This window comes from Catharus ustulatus, chromosome 3 (assembly GCF_009819885.2).
Source record: "Catharus ustulatus isolate bCatUst1 chromosome 3, bCatUst1.pri.v2, whole genome shotgun sequence".
Classification (NCBI taxonomy): domain Eukaryota; kingdom Metazoa; phylum Chordata; class Aves; order Passeriformes; family Turdidae; genus Catharus; species Catharus ustulatus.
In genome coordinates this window covers 52,716,867-52,734,542 of record NC_046223.1, presented here as the reverse complement: position 1 = coordinate 52,734,542, position 17,676 = coordinate 52,716,867, and the positions used below count along the sequence as shown (strand labels likewise).

Sequence of the window (17,676 nt, the reverse complement as noted above, 5' to 3'; positions counted from 1 at the left end):
ACACTTTTGCTACTACCATGCATATTTTTCAATTTATTGATTTGCTTTTAGCTACACTAAAAATTTTACCTTATGTTATTAATACCAAGTCACCTGTTTTGGTCCTCACATACTTCAAAAGCAGTATGGAGAAGAGCAGCTGAAGTGGTTTGTGTTCTTCTGAAGGAAAAAGCAAGCCTTAAAGTCTTAATAAAATTATGAATTATAAATATTTTTAAACCGATGCAGTAATCTGAAATACAAAACTTGCAGTTTAATAATTAATGCAACAATAGTAATTTGTTTATCTAGGTCAGCTGTCATTGTTTTGGAGCTATCTATAGGCATCAGGTCAATGTCTTTTGCCTGCCATCTTTCTTACCTAAGATACCTAATTTTAACTATCAAGATAATTTTTTTTTAAAAATCTTAAATGAAAACATGAATTAATAAGATCCTGTCTAGAATGGAAGTTAGGTAATTTTAAAAACTCAAGTCTGAATTTCACTTGTTACTGTTTATGAGAATCAAGATGCATAAAATTCACATAAGAGGAAAAACTGGGGAAAAAAATTGTGAGTTTCCAATGCTCTTAATTCAGGTGAGAGCTTACCCCCTTAACATTTCAGACATCATTTGAAAATATTGTAGTTGAGTTTGCATCTGGTTACAAATTTGGGTTTGGGTGATTTGAAAGAAAGGAAAAAATACTAAATGGCATTACCTTGGAGCAAAGTACTGATTTGCAATGATAAGTAATTACTAGCCAGCCAAGCTTCTATTCAGTTTCTGGAAGGAGTTACCAAGATTCTAGAATATAATTTAGTTCTCAAACTGAAGCAGATTTTGATTGCATGAAGAAGTTTTCAGTACTCATTCTCTGTGGACTATCAGTAGAAAATCTTTCTTTTGTAGGATGTTCTTGAAGAGAGAATCTCCCTGGAAGTTCAACTGGAACAACTTCGACCCTTCTCTCACCTCTAAGCCTACTGCCGTTAACTGTGAATTTACTAATTTTGAAAGGGGTATTGGTTTCAAGGCCTATTTAAATATCCATGCATCTAGCTCAGTGCACTCTATTCTACATTAAATGTTGTGGTTCTGTTTTGTCAATTTGTTCACTTTTGTATTTTAAGTATTTTAATTTCAGTACAGAGAGAAAAGAAAACAAATTACTTTTTCCTTGAATGTGACACTGCCTCTCACATCTTTTTCTGTGGGCATTCATGATCTTTGTTGGACTTGAGTTTGCAGAGTTTGTCGCCAAAATTTCCAACTGGAATTTTTTTGTGGTTTTTGTTTTCCTGTTGAAACATCTTTGCAGAAGAGGGTTGCTAATCAGTCAATTTTAACCTTTAAGCACATAAACTCTTCATTCGTTATGGCATTTATTTTATTGTGCCAGAAAAGAGACAAACTACTAATCTCTTATCAGCCAATGTTACTTCCCAAGCTGCCTTTCACAATTGGAAAGTTGTTCACTATTCTGGAAAGCCTGCCTCTTTGCAATTCCCCAGCTTACTCAGCTTGGGCAAGTTCTTGCAGGCTGTTTGCCATATCAACTGGATTGGATTTTGTGATTTTTGTTGCATACATTATAGAGTATGTAACCACAGATTGCCAGGTGTTCACATTTTATCCATTCATGGTCCTGATTCAGCCACATGTATAAAAACAGTTATGGCAAAATTGGTAGTCTATCAAACAGGTCTTCTTTAGTTCTCCCTTTTGTGAAAAGAGTTGGGTGTAGGTCCCAATCATTAATTGCACATTATCTAAGCACCTGTAATTGCATGTCTTACACATTACCTTTTAATAGCAGATCACATCCACCAGTCTTCACTATAACAAATTGTATTGTCAAGTAATGTGTCAATACCTCTATAAACTTCTAATTCCCAGGAAAAAAAAAATAAACTGAAAAATGAACAGTTTTGCTTCTTAGGAATTCTGGGGTACCTTCTGTCATCTTGTTTCCAGGCCTTACTTCTCTGGCATTTAGACAGGCTTCACTATTAACAGAGTTCCTTGAGTGTATCTTGCTCTTCAGGTTGATGTACTGTATTAGGATTTGTTGTATATTGTACGATACACACATTTTGATCTCATATGTAAATTTGCATTAATTGCTGACTAACAGCAGATATTCTATTTAATGGCTTCTTCTGGCTGTGGGATCATAGATGTTTAACTGCATGGATGTATCTCTGCAGAATCAGAACTAGCAATTGTGTGATTTTTACACCAATAAAACAGCACAATATTTTAATTTTGTTGATTCATCTTTACCTGGGAATTTAAGCTCATTCAAATAAGGGGGAGGGTTTTATTACAGGTTGCAGGTAATTTTTTGTAATTTTGTGGCATGTACAAGATGTGATTGATCGTGATCTTTTGGCCATTCTCTTCCCTCATTTTTAGCTGTTGATCAGAAGTGGTTCTCTTGGTAATCTGTGGCTATACTCCTTTTGTATCCTCCTGTAAGCAAATTTAATACAAATGCAATTTCTGAAAAGTAAATGTTAGTATTGACTTGGATCAAATATATTTATATTTCTTTAGGCTTAATATCTGGTTTGATTTCCTTGAAAATTCCTTATAAACTAAAGGCAAATCATCCTCTGTTAGCAGTCCTTAATATCACTGTCTCACTTTTTTGCATAAATGAAATTCTCCTAACATCTGCTTCCCTTCCAAAAGGATAGGTCAAGTCAAATTTACCACTGGTTATGCTGTTACGGTGAAAAACAGTATTTCTCTTTTTGGTTATCATAAACAGACTGGATAATTGGGGTGAATTTTTACTACTATAACTATTCCAACATTTTTTCAAATGTCATGGAAGTGTTGCAGATGGTTTATGTACATAATCCAAAGCAATATTCTCTGGTATGAAAGGATGTCATAGTTGCATGAAAGATGATAGTTTCTATTTGCATGTAAAGAGATTAAGAAATGATAGCTTAATGGGCACAAAGATGACATATAAATTATACATAAAGTGAAAGGCTTTGACTTCAGAAAACTATATAGGGGAATGTGAAGAAAAATCCAGCAAAACAAATTACCCTCTCAAAGTAAAGTGAGAAACTTTAAAGTTGATGGACCGATCACTTCTATTATAACTGATATGTAGTAGCAACAGAGTGGGAAAAAGGTTTTCCCTTTTTTAAAAAGTGGGAAAAGTGAGTCACTACAGTTAAAGAATGTTGATCTTTTGAACCAACTGTATGTTGTCCATAGTTTAAAGTTTAAAATACATTTTTAAATAGTACTATTTTCATATTAATATTAAGTGTTTGAGCCTATGTTTATAGCAACAGGATTCTTAAATCAGAATTTAACATTTTAAGCTTAAATGTAAAAAGCCTTTTACATTCAAATGTTACATGTACATATGAATTTCTCTAACATCCATATCTTCCTGGTAGAATGACAAGTTAGTGTTTCAAGAAAAGAACTTCAGCAGTCTGAACCTTTCTGTGTCTTGCCAACAAGTCTATTTTTAAGAATTTTTGTGGATTACTTTTAATGCATCATTCTGTACATTTTAAACCAGTTTTTCATGATCAGAAGACCTTCTAACTGAAAAACTATTTAATGTCTTAAGAACATCACTGCCAATGATGTTCAGAAGTTACCTCACTTAGTAATGTAACCCAACTTTAATCCCTTATAAAATTATCTCCCTGTCTTCTCTATTTCTTTGATCTTGATCCAGCTACTTGATGCATTCTTTTTTATGAACGTAGATTGTAAGCTCTTTGGGGCGAGGAATTATGTACAGTACAAAAGAGGTGCTCTCTCCATTCCAAATATAAATGTAGACTACTAAATAGTATGGAGTGTCATTCATGTACCCAGCTGGGATGGATGGACAGCAAGAGGCCTTTCTGAAACACCTGGAAAATGTTTTTCTTTGGACTTTGTCATTGGAAGAGTCTCTTCTCGTTTGATTGCGTTTCTTTTGTGTCTCCTAATAATGTGCCTCTTTCTTCATTCCACCTGCTTTGGACTTGCTTTTTTCTCCATTCATTGCCTATCTTTGGACTGCAGAGAAGATTTCCAAAATGCAGAGGTAAAAAGCTGAAAAGCCGCTTTGTTTTGAGCAGTATTTTATCTAAGCGAGTATTTTCAATTTTTTTGTACTTCACATGCACCTCATTTTCCTTGCAATTGTGATGAACTAGATGATCTCATATTACTGAGAATGTCTTACGTGGGATAAACAAAGTTGAGGTTATAAAAACTTAAAACTAAAGAAAATAAATTTGCGGCATTGTTTCTTGTGTGACATGTCTCTGTCCCTTATGGATGGGGTGTGCTGTGTTTCTCTACATTTAGGGCAGAGTTGAGAATTACTCTTCTGGTTTCAGCTGTATAGTTTGTCTCTAAATGTCACTTTATGGGTGGCCTAACCTTAATCACTTTTTCCTAAAACAGTAAAATATAATAAATTGTTGTCTCCTGACTCCCAGCTCATTCTAGTCTTAGTTTCTAGTGGAATGTATTTTCATGAAATTGTAATGTGTTGCAAAAACACATTATTTCCAAGTGAGTAATAACAATGCATTTCCTACACTGTGGGAAAGATGAAAAAATAACTTGTGTATTTGAATATTTGCATGCTTATGCAGCATGCTTGTCTTCCCATGTATATTGATGTCCTAATCATTTCTCATACAGCTGCCTAGACGAAAACACATGAAAACCAAGGACTTTATTATCTAATAACAAGAAAAATTTAAATGCTATGTTCACTTAATAATTTTAACAATGAACTAGGAATTTTATAGGAAAGTTGTTAATGTCTATGTACCTGTAACCAAATGAGACAATACAGGGTTGTCCTGATAGTACACAAGCAAAAGTGAATTTGAGTCTTTGAATTATTTGTTTTTGTTTGGGGATGTGGAGGAGAGAAGTTGAATACTGTGTAATTTCCTTTCAGTAATATTTCTTTTAATTGGCAAAATGGGCTTTAAAGGTGCAATTTCTGCTTTAAAGGTAGATTGTACATTATGTGTATCTAAAGTGTATACTGATTGTACACTAGTTGTACATGGTTGTACGCTATTAGTGTGTTTCAAAGTGCACAGTACATTTTTCCAGCCTATTGGTGTACAGGTATTCAATGTCTTGCATTTAAATTTTGTCCAAAAAAAAAAAATGGAATTGTGATTCTATGAAATACAAAGTTTGCGATCTTACAGCTTAAATCCAAAGCTTTAAGAAGATTCTTAGTGTTTATCACACTTCACCAGCATACTGGGCTACAGAAGGCTAGGTGAATTCCATTTCATCTCTGGTAGAATATATTCTTGACACTTTCACTCTTACAGATATGGATTAATTGAATCTGGAAGCAGCTGAAGTTACTCTGAGAGGTCTACAAAATTAACAAATCATCATGAATAGTAAAAGCAATTTAAGATGAGTTTCAGTGGTATGTTGATGGAAATTTTGGCAATACTGCTGTTGAACCATATATATGGCCATATTGTTTCCCAGTCTGTGGAGGAGCTCATGGAGCTAGGAGATTCATCATACTCTGCAGTGCACCTGCACTGCTTGGTATATCCTTTAGAGCTGCAGTGGTGCCTTTTACTTCCTGTCACTTAACCTCAGAGGTCTGACTGCTTTTCTTTCTTTGGCTCAAGTAAGGCTGCATTTAAACTGACAGAGGAAGGGATGGTTCATGTGGTGGAACATGTTCATTGTAAGAAACTACACTCTGGATCAGGACTGTCTTCTGCAAGGAGCATGTGGTTTTTGATATTTAACCAAAAGGCAAGTAAGGAGCACTAGCATTTGAAAGACTGGTTCCATGTTGAGAAAATAAATTGATTTCATATTGAAAATCAATTATTTTCCTGAGAGCTGGGGAGCGGGAAGTGGAATAAGCATTACAACAGCTGTCATGAACACTCACCTCAGGGCTTCTGAAGGCCTAGCATCCCCACTGGCTGTGTCACACTTAACAAGAAATTTATGTATAGTGAGTTTCAGCAATACATGATTTCTCTGCAGAAGTCAAAGAAAATACTTTGGGAATCCCTACATTAACTTAGGTGTGTGTTTCATTAAAATGCTGTGAAATTCAGCATTATACTAAGCACTTTTGTGCCTTGTTTTGCATAGCTTGAGCTGATAGAAAGCTTGAGTTAGTCAAGGTAAGGAAATACAGAGTGTATTTCAAGAAAAAATGAAAGGAATTTTGTAGTAAGTTGTAATTCATTGTATTCCATCAGAAAATGCAGAAGTGCCATGCCTTGAGCATGTAATTTGTTTTTTCTGTTACATATTCTGCCTTTGGAAGAAGAGTGGTTGTGGTTCAGTTTATAACAAACCTTTCTTCTAGAGCTTCAAGCCATTGTCTTTCACTCACCTCATGAAGGAACTTGGTTACCTGCCTTCTCATCAGAAGGAACCAAGAGATTATAGAAGAATCCAGAGGTCCTTTTGATGTAGAAGAGTACCTAAAAGGAACATATTCCCTGGTTTACTCTACACTGTGCCTTTCAGGATAAAGTATAGATTTAAAACAAAAAGATTTCTGTGGAAAAGCAGTAACTATTCACATGTCATTTTCTTCAAAATTAAGATTCTGGTAATTTTGATAGATTCTATGGTTTTTACCACATTGCTTCCATAGTGAACTTGCTAACCAAAAAACGTGCTAAAATTGATAACGTCTCAGAACTTTTTAATATCAAAAGTACCTATTTTGTCAGTGTTTTTCCTTTTTTCCTGTAGCTTTTTAGAACATTGATTTCCTTTTATGTTTTAAAACTTCCTTTTGCAAATATTTGTTCATGTAGATTTTTTTTCTCTTGTGGAAAAGAATTTTACATATTGATTTAATGGGGCGGGGGGGAGGGTTGCATTTCAACTGTCCCAGCTCAGAACTGTCCTGATCTGAATTAATCCAGAGTACTTTCTAAAGTTGAAAGTAGAAGTAATTTGGATTGTAATGTAGAATTTTGAGGTTTTCATAGGGTCTTCATTTTCATGAAGATGGCATAGATTTTTGTTCTAATATACACCTAGTTTTCTTTCACATTTGCATTGCAATTTTTAGGGTTCTGTATAAATATTTCTTGTATTAGCACTTGCTTAACTGTTAGACTGTACCTGTTCTAGTATTTTGGCTTGATGCTGCAATATTGCATTGATCAGGGTGATCAGATAATTTGCAAACTACCCATTCATTCACTCTGCTCCCAGCCTCTCAGTTTGTAATAAATAGGTCTTGTTTATTGCATGTTTGTTTGTTTGTTTGAGTTTAATATGATTAAAGAGCTGTAAGTTGGAGATCTCATATTAATCTTAGTATTTCTAAATAGTGGCAAGATTATAGTCTATTACAATTACTAGTTTTTAAGCTTCAAAATTTGTATCTAACTCAACTAATAAAAACATACGGATTTTTTCTTTTTTTTTTTTTTTAAGTTATGAGAAGGAGATGTACAGCTCTTGTGGATGAGTGCCACAAGTCTATTTCAGCAAAGTTCAGCGTTGATTCAGAAATCTGCAGTGTCTGGTCTCATTGCAGAATCAATCCTTCCCAAAGGAGTACTCCTGATTTCTTTTACATGCTTCCTCCTTGATGTTTGCCTGTTGGCTTCTGTTCCATTTCCCCATCACATCTACTGTAAGGCTCTGCCAGTGATCCCTGCTACTTCCTGCACTGAGAAGGATGAATCCTAGCTGATGCCAGCAGGCCTGGTGCTGCTTAGGCTGTTGCATTGTCAAAAACCCCCAAATTTTGACAGTGACATCAGCCGTGAAGCCATGTATTAATAGACTCAGCCCATCTGTTTCTTCCAGTGTTGCTGCCTTCAACTGGAAGTATAAAGGAGAATGTAACTTGTGTCCGACATTGCCCACAGTGATGCAGCAAAGAGCACCTCCTTCCAAACACCAAACCCATTTATCAGTGTGAGTTTTTAAACCACAACATTGGCTGAAACCCACAACATTGGCTGAAACCCACACTGGTAAATGTATTAATGTTAATACACTTCACTCTCAATTAACAACTCTTCAGGAAACAACATAACAGAAAAGGAGCTCATTTTCTGCAGCCACTTACATACTTTTCTAATTACGAAAGACTTTCCACAAGTATGTTACAGTAGATTTTTTTCTCTTCCTGCAGGAGCCCAGAAGTGTGATTAGTTCATTTCCACATAAGAGTTCAGTATCTCAAAAGTCTTGCTACAAAATTTTCTTGTATGAATTGAGAAGTTAATAAGCACCCACTATTAATGGACTGTGTCAAAGACACAAACTTGTATCCAGGAGGAGGTAAGGGAAAAAGAATTTCTTAATTTCTCAATTATTTGCATCTTCAATTCATTTTTTGACACTTGTAATTGCCCATGAGCTTAAAGCGATTGAAGAAAAAGGGGCTAATTCTTGTCTAATTATAAATATATATTCTAAATACATATTTCTTTCTCTATATTTTTATATATTTACATATATTTATAAATACATATTTATATATATAAATATATATTCTAAACAGCTGCTTGAGAAAGGTATTTGTTTATATTACACACTCTGTCCTTGCATAAATTGCTACAAAACAAGATCAAGACATCCAATACATTTGTAAGTGATTTGAAATGTGTTTGAAAGAGGAAGCAGTTTGATGTCAGAGCCCAAAACTTGAAAAGAGCTGCCTTAATAATATAATATTTAACCTCTGGGATGAGAAATGTGGTTTGGGACGAGTGTGCATTACAGTGCTGCAATACACTGCACTTGCTGGCAGTAAGCTGCTTGTGAGCACAGAGCTCTGCTCCTGCATTCAAGTGAGCTGCAAGAATACAATTTTGTTTGTGTTAACTGCAGCTCTATTAGGGACTTCTGCCACACTTAGTATGAGGCTAAGAGATGCTACTTTTTTGCTGCTTGTTCAGAAGTCTGCCCAGAAACAAAGGCATAGTGCTGATGTGAGAAGGTGCTGTGCAGAAATGATAATTGCGCAGTTATTGGTCAGAGGTGTGCGTGTGGAGAACAAACATCAACCTTGGCTTCACTCTGTGAGAAGCTTGTCGTATTCTAGTTCTCTTAGGCTGACTTTGGATTTCACATCATCACAGGTACGTACCCAGCTGCAGGCAGGGACTCCTAGGTACATTTACCAGCATGCAAACTCCTAGAGAATCTTGGCAATGAAGGAGATGAATTGCATAAAGCACAGGAACAACCTAAGGGGACAACCACTGGGATCCCTACTGGTTTGTAAATCATGGAGATTTGTGTGCTAGGTGAGGCAGGGAATTTGAGGCTGAATCTGTAGCCAGAGCACTCAGTGGTGCTTAAATGATCCTTCTGTCCCCAGTGTGCTGCAGGCTTGGTGCTGCACAATCTAAAACTACGTCTTGCAGCTGAAGGAGCCTCTTCTCCAAAGATGCCAAACAAAAAGAATCTTCCATTCTCTGCCACACGCCCACTATAGGCTGACAAAACCTTTGCGCTCAGGTAGAAGGATAAAGATTCCATTCCTTGGTCAGTAAGTGTAAAATCAGTGTGGAATCTGAATGTATTACCTAAAAACTGAATATAAAATAAATCTAGAACCAAAGGCATGGTTTGATGGACCAAGATAGAAATTTTGCATCTAAAACCAGCCTTTCCCCCCCTGCCTCTGGCTATGCACAGAAAGATGACAACAATTAATAGCAGCCTATTTACAATATCAGAGTAACTACAAGATTGAATATCCTGGATTTATTGAACAGTAGTTATTTAATCAATTTTGGAATTTCACAATACTTAATTTATGTAGATTGCTAGCGTGTATGCTAGTGTTAAATTTGGTGACATTCTATAATTATTCAGAGTAATGTTAAAAAAGTAAACTCTGCGAAAGTCAGACTGCTAAAACTCATCTTCCTAACACAGCCAAACCAAGAGCAGCTTCTTCAAATGAAACATCATATATTTAAAACTTTTCACTTTATTAACAATAAATTAATCTGTGGCATCACCAATCAACAAAACAGTAAAGATATAGTGAGCAGATTGTCTATGTAATGATCAGAAAGGCAACATAATCACTACCTTCATAAAACTGGAGAAACATCAATGAACTTATATACATGTACCATTTGCAACCATATGAACATTAAGCAGATGAAATATATTTCCAGGTTTCTCCAATTTTTCTGTTTAAGGCAATAAAAAGCACAGCATCACAATTAACTACAACTCTAAGTACTGAGCTCTGATATAAGGCAGTGCTCAAAGGAATGTGCAAAATAAACACCTGGATTTGCACTTTGATTCTTTGTTGTGTCAAATTATTAAAAAACAACACAAAGTCACAACTCTTCTTGATTCCATTGTCCAGAAAAACAAAAGCAAAGTTGGGAGAATCCAGATTGACAAAGATGTTCTCTCTCAGCCTGTAGTACCATTTGGAATATCTTGAGCATCTGCTAAATGTAGTTTTTGGCTGAAGCAAATCATTAAGAAATAACAGTTTCACATACAGATAAGGCATAACAAGACAGCAGTGTTACATGAAACTCTATTTACTCTGGGGTATGTACCAGTCCAGACAAACTGCTCTGGTGAGTCCTATGCTAGTTCCCCACAAGTAGATTCCTATTTCTCAATGAGACTTAAGCATTACATACCTCCAGCATTAGCCTGTGGCTCAACGGCAATGGCAGATTATTTTTATCACTATTATATACTATTATCACATTCCACTCGTCCTCTTTATGAAGTCTGCTTTAAACAGCTTCCCATGGATATTCAGGGAATGTAGATAGCAGTTCAGGATCTTAAGCCCCAAAATCTAGAGCCTCACCTCCTCAATGCACACAAAGTGTGTAACAACAGAAATAACCAGACTGCAGAGTAAACTGAGTGCTACACTCCTCCGTCATCCTGGCTTATCAAAAGCACAGTGTAAAAGACAAGCTGAAACATTCAGCTTTATCTTCTGTGAACTAGGGTATACATTTGTTCCGTTACCTAAGCTCTGCTTAAGTATCTGACCCTAGAAATAAAAAATTAGGTCAGTTCATTCTCCACAGTCAATCAGTGATAAATGACACTACACGTTTCGAGGAAAAAAACCTCAAAGTTAATTGAATTCACTCTGAATATTGTTGAAGGAATACAACTATGGGTGTTTGTTGCAGAATGTCTCAATAATATCCATGTAAAAAGACCCTGCTGCTGATGGGTTTTGACACTGACAACACAGTGTGGTACACAAGTGGTACATCATAGCTAAATATATCACCACATTAAAAAAACAACCTATAATTAGATACAGTCACTTGTGTATTGAAAGAACCTAAAAGCTGATGCTGTATTACAGCACTATTTTAAAAGCCCAGCATCACAATTAACTACACTGCTAGGTACTGAGCCCTGACATAATGCAGTGCTCAGAGGAATGTGCAAAACAAACACCTGGATTTGCACTTTGATTCTTTGTTGTGTAAAATTAAAAAACAAGCAACACAAAGGTATTATTGAAGCAATTTGACGCTTGTAAAGGCAGCAGTTACTAGGGAAACACACTGCAACTTGACTACAGTCAATAATTACAATGCAAAATAAACATTTTAGAAAAAGGATACATAGATGAATTTAGTTCTTCTAGCTGCAATATAAATGTAGAAATTATAAGAAATGGCACTTCTGTTAGTTAAAGAAATGCAATAATTATGCTGGTATGCTGAAATAAATACATTAAAACAATGAAGGAAATAACTAATACTTTGGGCTGGAATGTATGATTACAAAAATCAAATCAAACCTACACTGAATTGCGTACAATGAGCAAAGTTCCACATTAAGTTTAAATATTATCTCAAATTTAAAGAAATTGTAACAGTTCTGGTTTTTATGGAAATACACTAGGCAAAGTTTGGAATATACATATCTATAGTCCTTGTTATGTGTCATCTTCCCCAGATGTAGGAGGATGGACCACATGGAAAGTGGTCGTAGTTCCAGGGTACATGGGCTGTCCCCTAAGGGGGCTGATGTGCTCAGGCAGCTTGCAGCCAACCTGCTCCCCTCCCCAAAGTAACCAGCAGCTGTAACAAATGAAAACAACTGTGTTTTCTAAAACCAAGAGGAGGGCAGGGCATCTCTTGGTTCATTGAAGAGCTACTGCGCATCACTGCGCACACAGGAGCAGTGTTTTCCTCTACTGACCTTTGCTGTGGGCTAAGTTCCATGATTTCTGCCTTCCCAGTACTTACATCTGCCAGCAGTCTTTCCAGGTTGGCATCACTGGCTAATTTTCTTTTATCTTCAGGGAGTTCTTCCATCTCCCCATAGAGCTCCAGATTGAGGCGAGCAAGTTTCTCCTGCATACTCCGCACGTGCTCCATCTGCTCTATGGAACATTCATTTCCTAAAAGGATAAGCAAAAACCTTATATAAAGACACCAAGAGAGAAAATTAAGGTGTGAAGATGCAGTTTTTTATATTAGAGAAGAGAGATGCACCTTTTTACAACAGAGAATTTAAACATCAAATTTACATTTGCCTTCTCAATGATTTCTCATTGTTTTGGTATTGAAGTTTCTGTCATCCCATTTGATGTTGTGTTGTACTGAATTTGCAATGGCTATCCAATGTCCTAGGAAGTTTTTAGAATGCACATGGTTTTTCTATACTCTTGAATTTTTCTCTGATTCAGAAAGGCCCGGTTTTTAACTTAAAACACGGTCAAAACAAACCTTCTTTCAAATTCTGATTTATCTGAGGGTTGCTTTCTTGGAACAGATGGTTTACATAATAAAAATTTCTCAAGTTCTTTAGTAAAATCAGTGTGGAATTGACACACTGACCTAATATTAAACTTGCTAAAGTACACATGCATTTTTCTACTTGGTACAGGGGAGAAAAGAAAGCAAAAATTAGTAATGTTTCTTCTAAAACCTCCATCAACTCTGAGGCTTTAAAAATACTAAGAAGCTAAGACAGAAGAGTAACCTGGATAAAATGCAGCTTGCACTGAATTTCAAAGAAGTCATTACCAACAGTTCAATAGTTAAATGTTCATATGCAACAAAACTGGGTGCTAAATATGGTTACTTCTTCCTATACTATCATAAATAAGTGGTTTTAAACTTGGTATCCTAAGGAAAGGTTCTTCTGTGCTGGAAGGAATAATGAAATGGCACATGAATAATCTCACAATACAGACAACCTTTCAATGGGGTTGTAATTTAAAAATTCAGTAAGACGTATTAATTATGTTGATTTCATGTGGCAGAGTCCAACTGACAGCTGGCAGTCTGTACATGCAGCACACTTGTTTGCAAATGTTACCACTGTACAGCTATAAAAAACAACTACTGTACATACACAGTTCATGCATTTACCAAATGCTTGAAGTTTTCCAGAGTGAAAGTCATTCAAGAGACTCAGAAGTCCCCTTTCCATTTCCTGGACATCCGATACATCTGTGAGAAAAGAATGCTGGATTGGTGCTGCCTGTGCCCCTTTTGCTTCACCTCCTGGAGGTTTGGCTTTCTCTTTGATTACACTAAAAAAAATAAATAATTGAACAAAACAAATATTACTTCCTGTTTTCAATTTCCCTGTAAATTTGAAATGTAAGGAAGTGTACATCTGAGCTTTGAAAATTAAATGGGAAATATATAGAGCATATTTCAGTCACCGCTTTTAAGATAAACACTGATCCACCACCTTGTCTTAAAAATAACATCGCTATCTCAACATTTTGATACTGCAAAATGAAGGGTTCCAACAGTCTACTTTCCTGCTCATAGTAGCAACCATCAATGAACCACACATCTGTGATGGCCATCTAAGTAATCTAAAGTGGGCCAACATTACCCAGCAGTGATACATAGGGCATTAGCACAGAAAAGATCTCTAAGATCATCAAGTCCAACCATTAACCCAGCACAGCCATGTTCACCACTAACCCACATCCCCAAGTGCCACACTCACATTTTTTTAACACTTCCAGGGATGGAGATTCCACCACTTCCCCAGGCAGACATCATCTATATAAAATCACATCTGCAAGCCAGAGAGAAGCCCCCTTCAGAAAGCATACTCTCCTCTCATCACAACCATCTATAGACTCCATCCCATGTGGAAAACAGCTGGTTATAAGCTAGGGAAGATGACCTTCCATAAGACCTAGAGCTCTTTCTTTCAACCCACACGTAACACCTCAATTTTGTAAATCTTACCATCAAAACCACTCTCCCACTACTCTAATGTACCAAATGAAATTAGTCCATGCCCAAACATCAAATTGCTAAAAATTCTCTACAATTCTTCCTGGAAGAAAACCATCAATATTCCTGGAGCCCATACACTTCTCCCTAGACATAGCACTTATTCAGAGCACCATGTGCCTATACAAACTACATGGATGAAAATTAATAACCATTATAAATCCCCATGAATACAAAACCAATATGGAAACTAAACACACAGCTACCAGTGAGAAGTGGCGTGTTCCATCTCTGACCCAGAGACAGACAGACAGACAGCTGCATCCTAATGCAGTTTAGGTAGGAGCCTGTCCTCCAGCCTTATGGTGAATCTGTTCAGAACTCGACACAGTGAAAAAATCTGAGCCTAAAAATTTTAATTTAGAATACCATGTGATATTTTTTACAAATCACAAACTTAAAAAAGAGGCTTTATTTAATTAGTGAAGATAATGGGGTTTAAAGCATAGTAAGCCCTACCCTTCCTATGCTGTACAAGTCATAAATTCTCTCTTTCTTATAGGAAATAATAATTCTTTGTCCAGTCCAAGAGCTTCTGTAGTCTATAAACATCATATAGACTATATGCTAAAGAAACAACCACCAGTCCAATAATCACCATATCCAGTTCAACTCAGTGCAGGACATATCAATTTAGGTTCTGCTTCAGTTTCATACTCAGTGGTTTGTACAACAGATAGGTCATCCATTTTTTCCACCCAGTTCTGATGTTTAATAAAATATACTATTGGTCTTGAAAAACTTTCTTCATTGGATTCTTGCAGATGAAGTGAAAATTAATTGAATACTCTTACTCCACTATCAGAATAGCAGTTCATCCTCACAGTATTATATCAATTACCTTTCCTGCTTGGAAAGTTCAAACAATTGTTTGTATTAGCACTGCTTGGTAAGTTCAGCAATTATGCAAGAATGGCCAGAACTTAAAGCAAAAAGGACATTTTCTTCTCTAGACAATCTTGTGGACTGCAAGAAATTAATTTCTAGTAAATCCCAGGAGAATGTTGAGACTTGAGTAGACTGTTCAGTCAACTGCAGAAGCCACCAATTTATAGCACTTTAGTATTTACTAATACTTCCTTCAAAGTATTATCAGTTTCTTGAAAAATAATGTATAGGCTTTACACTGCAGAAATTCACCATTCATCAAGCCAATACTGCAGCCTTCAAACAGATTCCCTGTGCTGTGCTGACAGTTCTGTATTTAATCTTGAGCTAAAACTCAGAGGTCAGTAAATTCTGCTGCTTCTCTCCAGCTAACGTTTCACTTCAAAATTCCTCTTCATTTATTTACCTACTATATCTTCCACAGCCAAGAAACACGTTTTCTAACACGCAGGTAAATTAATAGTCTCAAACTGAAACAGACATATCATCAACAAAACACAACTATTCTGATGTGGTACTTTCTGAAGAACAGAATTTCTCTTTTTACACAAGATGCTGCCCCAACTGAGAGGTCCCCAATCACAAAACACCTGGAAATTCCAGTTCTAGCTCATCCTGTTCAATTGATGTCCTTCATTTCTTGCCGTACTTGTCAGTTCCAACCTTGCAGTCACGTAATGTTTTATTTGTTGCTCACAGCTGTACATCTGGGCCTCTACTATCTCCCATATGATGCCCAAATCTGATCACCCAACTCATGTCTGTCACCAGTAACATCTGGCTATGCCCTGCTTCAGCTAAATTGTTGTCAGTATGAGTCTACAGCATTGTGTAACATTTCACTAAGCTTACAAGAAGAGTGTAAAACACCTTCTTTTGCTGTAAAATAACCATTATATTGCATTAAACACAAATCATGTTGCTAAAAGACACATCATCAAAACTTCTCTCAAGTCTGAAACTCTTCTGTCACAGCCAGTCTAAACAACCTTTAGACTGTCCTAACACTGCCGGGTTTCTGGGCGTCACTCCCTCTAAGTCTGCAAATGCCCCAGGCTTACCGTTTTAACTTTGGTTTTTGTACGGCAGGCTGTGGGGCAGGGTTGGAAAAGGCTGTACTTTTACTGACTGGCACTGAGCTTTTCTTGGAATTAGTAACCTGAGCAGAGTGACTAGAAGATGATTTGGGGCTCCTTCTCTTGATCTTCCTTTCTTCCATTTCTTCCAGTTTACTGCATCTAGATTAATGTCTTGTCCTTCACAGGGAAGAAAAGAAAGTGATAAATATCCATTAAAACTGGCATTCACAACAGAAGCAAGTGGAAAGACAGCTCGTGGAAATGAAACTTGTAGTTCCTTCGGAGATGAGCAGGCACTCATTTCTGAGAAAAACTGAATCCAGATTTTAGGAGAAGCTGCCTGGCCTGCTTGATCAGCGGAAAGGGCAGGAATTAAAACCTCCATCAGCCAACAGGTACCTCCAAATGATCTCAAGCACTGCGTCCCGTGGATTATGGCTAGGAAACACCAGGACTGCTCGGGCCCACGGCAGGCAAAACACCGACAAGTGCTGTGGCACGGGGATGTTGTGACCCATCCGTGCCAAAGAACTTCCTCTGCTGTGGGGAAACGCAGCCGATGCGAGCTGTTGTTGCTGTGACACAGCTGTTGTTACCGCAGTGCCGCGCTGGTTATTACCATTACAGCTCTTGGTGTTACACGCTTGTTGCCACCGACACGGCTGTCTGTACTCCTACCGAGGGGCCCTGCCCAGCTCTGCGCACACAGCCCACGCCGTGCGCGGTCACCGGCGCTCCCTCGCCCCCTCCCCGCCGGGGAAACTCCTCTGACACCGGCGCACCCCGGGCACGGCGGCGTGACCCACCCGCCGCACCCGCCCGGACGAGGAGACCCCTGCACGCAGCACGGGCAGCCCCAGCCGTGCTCCGCCGCTTTATTCCGGCGGAGGCTGGGGACGTGGGCTGTGGCCCGGGAGCACAAGGGAGAGAACGGAGCTCCCAGCCCGACCCCTGCCCCGAACTCGTGCCCCCTGCGCCCCCTGCGCGGCCGCGGCCGCAGGCCCCGCCCCCTACCTGGGGAGCCCCGCCCCCGGAGCGCGCGCGGACCCCCGCGGAAGCGGCCGGCTTGTCCCGGCGCGCGGGTCACGTGACGGCGGGGCGGCCCGGCTGCGCAGCGAGGTGCATTGTGGGAGTCCCGCCCCACGCCACCGCCCCCCGGGGGCGGACTACAGCTCCCAGAACCCCCCGCGGCGGGGGCGGGTCGTGTGGTGTGCCCTGCCGTGCTGGTTGGGATGGCCGTCACAGCCGAGGGTTGCGCCCCAAATAGCTGATCCAAGACGTGATAAAACACACTGGGAAAAACACGGCACTGCTGACCTTCTCCTTTTCCCAGCTCTGCTTCCTCCCCTGCTCGCTCCATCTCCTGCCTGTAATTACACTCCAGCCACAACTGAATAGGCCTCAGCTGCTTTTGCTTTTTAGGACTTCACTGTGCACCGGGCACCTCAATTAATGTTTTACAC

General features: G+C 38.2%; 2 protein-coding genes across 11 annotated transcripts in view; one reads left to right on the top strand and one right to left on the bottom strand.

Annotated features, from left to right (window-relative positions):
• REPS1 (RALBP1 associated Eps domain containing 1) overlaps positions 1-4,273 on the top strand; it is a 63,431-nt gene extending 59,158 nt beyond the window's left edge. For all 7 annotated transcript variants that reach the window (XM_033054143.1, XM_033054139.1, XM_033054144.1 and 4 more), the window contains one exon: positions 895-4,273. In XM_033054143.1, the coding sequence (XP_032910034.1) occupies positions 895-963 (69 nt within the window). In that variant the 3' untranslated portion in view covers positions 964-4,273. The remainder of the gene's footprint in view (positions 1-894) is intronic.
• Positions 4,274-9,932: 5,659 nt separating this feature from the next.
• On the bottom strand, positions 9,933-17,314 carry CCDC28A (coiled-coil domain containing 28A). 4 transcript variants are annotated; one of them, XM_033054146.2, is made up of 6 exons: positions 17,228-17,314; positions 16,196-16,390; positions 13,356-13,519; positions 12,225-12,379; positions 11,595-11,617; positions 9,933-10,450 (listed from the first exon to the last, which is right to left on the bottom strand). In XM_033054146.2, the coding sequence occupies exons 2-6, from the start codon at positions 16,351-16,353 to the stop codon at positions 10,396-10,398; spliced, it is 555 nt and encodes a 184-aa protein (XP_032910037.1). In that variant the 5' UTR covers positions 16,354-16,390; positions 17,228-17,314; the 3' UTR covers positions 9,933-10,395. The 4 variants fall into 4 exon arrangements, with proteins under 4 accessions (XP_032910037.1, XP_032910038.1, XP_032910039.1 ...); XM_033054147.2 differs by lacking the exon at positions 17,228-17,314 and adding an exon at positions 17,020-17,160; XM_033054148.2 differs by lacking the exon at positions 17,228-17,314 and adding an exon at positions 16,613-16,932.
• Between the last annotated feature and the right edge of the window lie 362 nt (positions 17,315-17,676).